Below are 8,334 nucleotides of genomic sequence, written 5' to 3' on the forward strand. Positions count from 1 at the left end.
GGCTGCTGGAGAGCCAGCTCTGTATGAAGGCAGATGTGCACTGAGCCTAAATATCAGGGTTGTCAGGAAGCATGAGTCCCCCTCCGAGCCCAACATCACAAGGGTCTCCCCTGGACCACACTGTGGGAACATCATCAGGAAGCCCATCTGTCCTCTGTCCTTCAGAGCACCTGGCTGGAGTTCAAGAGCAAGGCCTTCTCCAGGAGCGACCCCGGATCGTCCTGGGAGTGAGTGGGGGCCTCTGAGAGATGGGGGGAGTCATTTGGACAGAGAGGGGCGGTTTCCTCCAGGCCAAGAGGGAGAGGATGCTCAGGAAGGGGTGTCTGAGGGCCCCCTGAGGGGGCCCCAGGACAGTGGAGTCTAGTCCTGGACGCTGGGGGAGGCTGGGAAGCGGAGGAGCCACGGGTGGAGGCGAGAGCCGGTCACAAGGGACAGGAGGCTCAGCTTCGTGCCCGGCTCAGCACTGAAGGGCACACTTCCCTCATTTCTTGATAAGATAAAATGGGGGGGGGGGGGGGTGGGGGAGGAGATTCTAGGAGCTTCAATCCAAGTACACAGGCAGGCACCACACTGGGGGAAACCAGGGAGCTGCCCCTGTCTCTCTGAGGACAAAGGTGTCCTTCAGCAGCTGTGTCTGTCGCCGGTCAGGAGAGGGGCGACTCCTGGGATGAAGGGCGGTCCTGGGTGTGTGTCCTTGGCGCACCTGTGAACAGCCCACCCTCCAGGTCCCTTCACGCTGTCATGCTCTCCTCTCCCCGCACCCAGGCTGCTTCAGGCGTGTGGCAAGGTGAAACGGCAGCTTTGCGCCATCTACCGTCTCAGCTTCCTGACCTCGGCTCCAGACCGGGGAGGCCCGCATCTGCCCCGGCAGCTGCAGGACCAGGTCCAGACACTCATGCAGTAAGTGCGGGCGTGGCGCCTGGGTCGCCAGAGTGGGAGCTGGGGCCCCACCCCACACCCTGCCTCCCTGCTTCCTCGGCAGAGAGAAGCTGACGGACTGGAAGGACTTTCTGCTGGTGAAGAGCAGGAGGAACGTCACCATGGTGTCATATCCCGGTGCCCGAGCCCCAGGAAGCCCCTCACATCTGCCCGGCCCCACCACCCGCCACTCTGAAGGACTGCGGGCTTTCTAGAAGGAGCGTATACATTCCACCACCTCAGCTTCTCCGAAGAAAAATAATAGATGCTGTTGTGGGTGTCTTGTCCGTAGGAACGCTCCAAGGCTGAAATTTCACAAATCCCTGCAGTCCCACAGTTGTTACTTCCTAAAAGATGTGGAGGGTGTTTATGTCGATGTTGTCCAGCCCACGAAGTGGTAGCGGGTGTTCCAGGAGGGGCAGGGGTCCTGGGCTCAGGGAGGTGTGAGAAGCCACGTCTGCCTTAGAAGTCACAGTACACAGTGGGACATGAAGGCTCTGAGGAGGCCTGCACCAAATATATTTATCCTTGTTTAAAAAACCATGTGCAAGACCTCTTTGACCCTTTTATTCTGGAACACTAGTTTTATCAACTACTAATTTTCCCTGGAACTTTATATAAAGCAGCTTTTTGTATATTAAGATCTCTAAAGCATCAGGCCTTCAATCTCCCAAGACTCTTGCCTGCGGTATGCGGGTGAAAGGGATGACAGAGGCCCTCTGTAGCCGCCAGCCACCAGCCTGCCGTGTTGGCTGCTCCCCTATCCAGTGGGAACCTTCCAGCTTCACAAGGTGATGCGTGGAGTGGAACAAAACCATGCCAAGCTGTGCGGGTTGCACAGTCAGCTAGGCTTCTTCATTTGCTAGGCAGCTCTGCTCCCACACCAGCCTCACCGTGTGCAGGATTTAAGCTCATCCCTCATGAAAATGATAAAATAGTGAACCTACCCTATTGCTCTTAGCCCAGAATTCCCTGCATTAAGTGTGCTAGTATCAAGGGATCCATGTTAACTTGCATCCTAGAATTTCTCAGCATTGGGGGACTCAGAGGTAAAGAGATCCAGGAAAACAGGGACGCTAGGGCGTTGGCTGACAGGACAACCTGTGGGGAGAGGTGGGCTTGGTGGGCCTGGTCTCCTGACTCCTCTGCTTGGCCTTGCTAGTAGCCTAGGTGGAGGACAGAGTGGCGCCTTCCCTGGTCCCTGGCTTTACGAGCACCTTAACTCTGACCTTCACCTACCTAGAAGACTTCCCAGGCTTGGTGCATTTCATCTATGTGGACCGCACGACCGGCCAGATGGTGGCCCCTTCCCTCAGCAGCAGTAAAAGGACTTCATCGGAGCTGGGCCGGGGGCCGCTGGCCGCCTTCATCCGAACCAAGGTAAGCATGTCCGGCCCTGGCACTCTTCACCCCTGTGAGACGAGATGTGCGGCCTGCCCCCTGCTCAGGAAGGACTGATGCCCCACTCTTGGGGCTCCTGTGAGGCCCTGAGCACAACCCGCCTTAACCCTCCCTCTACTCTTCTGTCAGCATTTGTCCCCGGCTGCTGTGGCTTCCTAAGGCTGGTGGCTGGTCTTCATCACTCTAGGGCCCTGGCACTCGGGGCCACGTGGGCACCTCCCTGGGTGCGTTCTAATACGCTGCATAAGCACATCTGGGCAGTGGGTTCAAAGGGCAAAACGGCCAGGACCGAACATTGTGCTTGGCTTAAATAAATCCCAGTAAGTGTTTGTTGAATTAACTCACAGGGGAGAAAGAGACACAAGGTCAGTCAATTTGGAGACCAGATTTAACAGCAGGTGGTTTGTACTAAAGAAACATTCCCTAGGGGTTATTGTGTTCATTCTTTTTAACTGTTTCATAGCAAACTGGTATAGATATATTTATATACTATATATATAGTGTGTAGCATAGTATGTAAACATGTTAGATAAAGTTGTCTCAATAAAGTATATGCCGATGGTTAAAATAAAGAGGACGACAGGCGACAGAAGGCCTGTGCCGGCTCTGCCTTTCCCTGGCTGTGTGGCCCGGGGTATTACTTAGTCTGAGGTTCTGTTTCCTCATCCATAAAGGAGGCTAGTGATAACCACTGACGTCCTGGAGTTGCAGAGATTACAGATGCGTGAAGTGCTGCATGTTGAATGCTTAGCACAGTACGTGGCACAAAGGACAGAATTCACTGAGCGTTTTCCGGAACCATCCTCTTCACCCATCTTTCCGGAAGTTGTTGGAGTTCTCTTGCTGCATTTCTTTCCATTGTTTTTCTGCGCAGCTCGTTGTCCTTGGTTGTAATTGCATATTCCATATATACAGTGTGTTTACCCACATGTTCACTTGGCTTTCTATCTGATGCATTTCCTCATGTCATTAATTCTTTATAAACATGATTTTTAACAAGTCCACAATAGTCCATCATGTGAATGTAACATAATTTCCTTAGCCATTTCCCCAACGATGAACATTTAGATTGTTTCCAGGCCCTCGCGGTCATAAATAATTCTGCAGTACACACCTTCGTGCATCCATCTTTGTCCTCATCTCTGATTCTTTTCTCAACATGGATTCCCAGAAATGGAATTACTAAGGCAAATGAGAGGAATGTTTTTAAGGTTATTGATACATGTTGTCAAATTGCTTTCCTGAAAAAATATTTCATGAAATATCCTTTCATGAAAAAGGATATCCATGTATTTGTTTGCAGATGTAGTTAGACACTATGCTGTGGTCAGGCTTGCAGTGAATCACGTGTGCCTTCCGCTAAGCATTTTGGTGAGAGAGCTCGGCAGGCCTTTTCCAGCCCTGGGAAATGGGGAAACCAGGCCATCCTGCTGCCCTCCCTCAGACAGTTCACAGGAAGCATAGGAAGTCCTTGAATGAGAATATCGCCCACGGGATGTAACTCACGTTGTCACCCGATCACTGTATTTCTGTTGAGCCCCTTGATGAGTCCTAGTTGGGCCTTCACTCCTGAAGCAGAGGACATGCCTGACTCAGGACCCTCAATGTGTTCCAACAATTCACCAGCACCTTCCTGGCACAGAACCTATGCTAGAGATGCGGGCCCTGGAGGGGACTGGGTGAGTGGGTGGCCTGGACAGTGCCCTTCGGCAATTTTGGGGGGTGAATGATCAGTTTACTACTGTATGGCTTCTGTATAAACTCACCTCAAGTGTTTTTATGTATGTTTTATTGTCACAGTACCTGGAGGGGTAATCCGTTCTGGTCCATTCATCCATCCATCCATCCATCAATGATTTATTTTTGAGCTCCCGCTCTGACCCAGGCCATGCCTGGACACTAAGGAAAAGGGGGAGCAGGAGCAGCCCCTGGCCTACCTGGAGCTCCTTCTCTGAGTGCTTTTCTTCCAGAGGCCAAGGCCTGAGTGAGCCCTGGCCCCACTGTCAGGAGGGGCCTGGCCCCACAGGCCAAAGGCAGCTTCGAACACTCTCCCTGTCTCCCTAGGTCTGGTCTCTGATCCGCCTGGCACGCAGATACCTGCAGAAAGGCTACACCACGCTGCTCTTCCGAGAGGGGGATTTCTGCTGCTCCTACTTCCTGTGGTTCGAGAACGAGATGGTGAGTGTGGCCAGGCCTGGGGAGGCCGGGCAGTCCTGGGGGGTGTGGCCAGGCCCCATTCAGGGCCATCCTGAAATGCTCTCCTCTCTGCTGACTCTGATACTCTTCTTTTGCTCTCTGTTCAGTCCGTCTGTCTCTTCATCAATTTTCGTCCCTAGTGAGACTGAGAGGTAAGCACAGCCTTTGGGACCCAGATCTCAGAGGTCTCATTTTCATGTGTGCTTTGTGAGCCCTCCACCAGCTGTCTGAAAATCTCAGGCTGTCATGCATGGCAGAGTCCAGTTAACATGTGGCCAAATGGATGCGTCCCCTTGAGAAGGGCCACACAAGTGTGCTTCCATGCTGACAACCACACTTAACGAAGCATGGCACACTGTCATTCCCAAGGTGGAGGCAGATAACCTGAGGCTCAAAGCAGTGAAGCAACCTGCCCAATGTGGAGATGACAGTATGGCCTCCTGGTCCCATATTTCTCTAGACTCACTGTTTCTACAGTGTAAGCACAGGACATGGAAGCTTGTTGTCTCTCTCTCTTTCCCTCTTCTCTCTTCCCTGTTTCTCTGTTTTGTGTTCCAGCTCTCTCAGGGTCATTCCTTTAGGCCTGAGAGCGATGGCCAGCACTTTCTGGAGTGCAGGGTGCTTACTGGATCCCTCACCACTGTTCTGGCAACCTCACGTCCTCCCAGCCTGGCCCATGGTTGGGGGCGGGTATCACTGGCCCCATTTTACAGATGGAGACACTGGTGCCTGGAGATCAAACTCCATGGCCAGAGCCAGGATCATAAATGATGAAGCCAGAGCCCAGACTCAGCTCTCCTGACCTGCAGGCTCCTCTTTGCACTCCGTGCCCAGGATGACCTTTACCTGAGTTTTGAGGAGAGACAGGGCTTTGTGTGTGTGGCTGACAGAGTGACAGACTGAAGTAGAACTGGGGGCGGGGGGGCGTGTGCAGAGCTGGCTGCGGGGGCTGCCTGCCTGCACCTGTGCCCTCTTGGGGCAGCTGCTTAATATGCCGAGTGCACTTCACCCACAGGATGGGCCCCACACTGAGCATCGGGAGGAACCCCGTGACCACGACCCATACACAGTGGCTGCCCAGCGGGTAGAAAATGAGGCAAAAGGAGGTCCAAACAGCAAGCACTCAGCAAACAGGGCTGAGCCAGCCCTTGAACATGGGTTTGACTCGTGCCCGTGTTCTTTCCACCATACCTCCACCTCCCCATTCACCTTCTTCCTCCTCCTCAGGGGTACAAACTCCAGATAATAGAAGTGCCCGTCCTCTCGGATGACTCGGCCTCCGTCGGCGTGCTGGGAGGAGACTACTACAGGTGACCCCAGTTCACAAGACTGTTGGGAACAGTGGGTGCCCAGATAAGTGCCGCTCCTCCCCAGAGGAGCAGCTTCTCCTTCAGGAATGCCCCCCAAGAAGCTCCTTCCTGCCCAGCCCCGTGTTCAGTGCGAGGGGTGGGCGTGAAGCACACCCAGGTTTCTGCCCCTCTTCCGGTTGCCACACTCTTGGCAGCATTTGCCAGCATCTGTGCTGGGGCCCGCGGGCTCCCCCGCTGGCTCTGTGGCATCCCTTAGCCTGGGCACTGCCATCAGCAGCCCTGCACGGGATTAGGAACCCTAGGGGGTGGAGCCTGTGGCCGGGGCTGATCCTCCTGCAGTTAGGTCAGCGGGGAGCGGGAAGGCTCTGCCGGCCAGGTGCTGGGGCCTCATGGGGTGACAGTGCCTGTGCTGAGCAAGGGGGCTGCCGCAGCCTCATTCCTGAGTCCTGTCCCCCTTCTTCTTCCAGGAAGCTCCTGCGCTACTATAGCAAGGGCCATCCCGCTGAGGCGGTCAAGTGCCACGAGCTGCTGGCCCTCCACCTGTCGGTCATCCCCACAGACGTGCTGGTGCAGCAGGCCGGCGAGCTGGCCCGGCGCCTGTGGGAGACCTCCCGCGTCCCCTTGCTCTAGGCCAGGCCGCAGCGCTCTGGTGCAGTCTGTGTGTGCACCCGGTCCCCTCGCATAGCACTCACCTAGGACAGTCCCCGGAGTCTCTTAAATCCCTCTCCCCTCCAGGGTAACAAACCCCCAAATCATCGTCTCTGGAGGAGGAGGGAGGACAGAGAGGGTCCATTGGTCTCCTTAAAACAGTAGTGGCTGCGTGGTTAGAACTGTCTACCCCCAGGAGACAGGAAGTCCCCAGTGCCTACGGGTGTCTGAAGACGCCCCCTCATACTGTCGGAATGGATAAAGAGCTTCCTCAGGAAGTCGTTTCCTTCCCCACATGAAAGGTGCCGCCTCAGCCTGGCTGCCATTCCCACTGCCCCTTCCTCCCTGCAGCCCTGGGCAGGTTTCCTCCACCAACAGCCCCTGCCTCTCAGGGCAGCTGTGAGGGCTGCGGGACACGCAGCGGGTGCTCAATAAATGCTGGTGGTGGCGGTTCAAGCCAAATATGCCTGGGCTCCCGGGCTGTCCTTGTTGCCCAGGCGTCCTGGCCCCTTCGCATCCTGCTCCGTCTCAACTCTTGCCCAGGCCCCGCTCAGAGATTTGCACCACTTGGGCCCGTGGATCCCAGGCATAGGTTTTTAAAAACATCCCAGCTGTGGCACCTGGGTGGCTCAGTCGGTTAAGCGTCTCACTTCGGCTCAGGTCATGATCTCACGGTTCGTGGGTTCGAGCCCCGCGTCGGGCTCTGTGCTAACTGCAGGCTCAGAGCCTGGAGCCTGTTTCAGATTCTGTATCTCCCTCTCTTTCTGACCCTCCCCTGCTCACGCTGTCTCTCTCTCTCTCTCAGAAATAAATAAAACAATAAAAAAATAAAATAAAAAATAAATAAAAACATCCCAGCTGACCCCTGTGTGCCCCGGGTGGAGAACCATGGCCCGAGGGGCACAGCCCCTCTCCTCTAACCTGGAAGCCCCCAGCCCAGTACACACACAAGAACAAGAGATGGCCCGGGGAACTGGGACTGGGGAACGTCTGCTGCGGGGACGAGAGAAGTGCCATGCCAGAAGCACCCAGGCCCCGTACATGACACACTGACTGTGTCTCCAGTCTTGAGCCAGATTCATTCAGAGAAGACCGTTCTTCTCTGTTAAGGGAATAGCTGGTGGAGGCGGAGGCCTGGTGGGAGAACAGAGGTACTGAAAGAGCTAGAACGACACCTCACACTAACATCCTCAGAAGGTGGCAGTGAGGGACATTGTCACCTGAGGTGACTGGGACTGCATTCCTTTGTGATATCTTGACTTAAGGAATGGAAATGTCAGACCTCGATTGTGGAAAACTCAGAAGAGCACAAAGGGAAAAACGAAGTCTAGAGGCCCACTGCTGTTTAGGGTACCCACTTTTGTCACCTGTCACTTTTCCTTAATTTTGGGCAGCTACATAATATGACACATCTAGTTTAACCAGTCCCCTGAATTTTTCGATATTGTCACAGTGGGGTGGACATCCTGCATCAGATTTCAGTGGAGATTCACACTCAGTGTAAACCTGGCATGTCAGGGTATCTCAGTCACAAGTAGAAGGTTCCACAGAAAGCTCTCCTACTCACACGAGCCTTCTCCACATATTCTCCCAATTTTAAGATGCATTTCTAATAGCGGGTTTCTCGAATACTGACAGATGTCCTAGCTGTACACAAACTCCACTCCTAGGGTGCTTTCTTCCTACAAGAGCAATGGCCTGCTAGCTAATGGGCAGAGAACAAAGGAGCTCCTAATTCAAGGCAGGCCCAAGGATAGCAAGAAAGGGTGCAGATGTGATCTTTAATCCTTAAGGATTCTGGGGAAATGGGAAAGGTGCCAAAAGACAGAAGAGGGAAGTCCAGGCCTTTAAAAAGAAAAAG

The 8,334-nt window shown here is 54.1% G+C and overlaps 1 protein-coding gene across 1 annotated transcript in view; it reads left to right on the forward strand.

The window, feature by feature from the left end:
- The window catches only part of HPS1 (HPS1 biogenesis of lysosomal organelles complex 3 subunit 1), a 22,835-nt gene extending 15,900 nt beyond the window's left edge, over nt 1-6,935 (forward strand). Inside the window, exons 13-18 of the mRNA XM_077778924.1 lie at nt 766-900; nt 983-1,056; nt 2,162-2,298; nt 4,384-4,497; nt 5,743-5,825; nt 6,293-6,935. Of these exons, the coding sequence (XP_077635050.1) occupies nt 766-900; nt 983-1,056; nt 2,162-2,298; nt 4,384-4,497; nt 5,743-5,825; nt 6,293-6,455 (706 nt within the window). The 3' untranslated portion in view covers nt 6,456-6,935. The remainder of the gene's footprint in view (nt 1-765; nt 901-982; nt 1,057-2,161; nt 2,299-4,383; nt 4,498-5,742; nt 5,826-6,292) is intronic.
- Nucleotides 6,936-8,334: the final 1,399 nt, after the last annotated feature.

This window comes from Crocuta crocuta, unplaced genomic scaffold (assembly GCF_008692635.1).
Source record: "Crocuta crocuta isolate KB4526 unplaced genomic scaffold, BGI_CrCroc_1.0 scaffold170, whole genome shotgun sequence".
Classification (NCBI taxonomy): domain Eukaryota; kingdom Metazoa; phylum Chordata; class Mammalia; order Carnivora; family Hyaenidae; genus Crocuta; species Crocuta crocuta.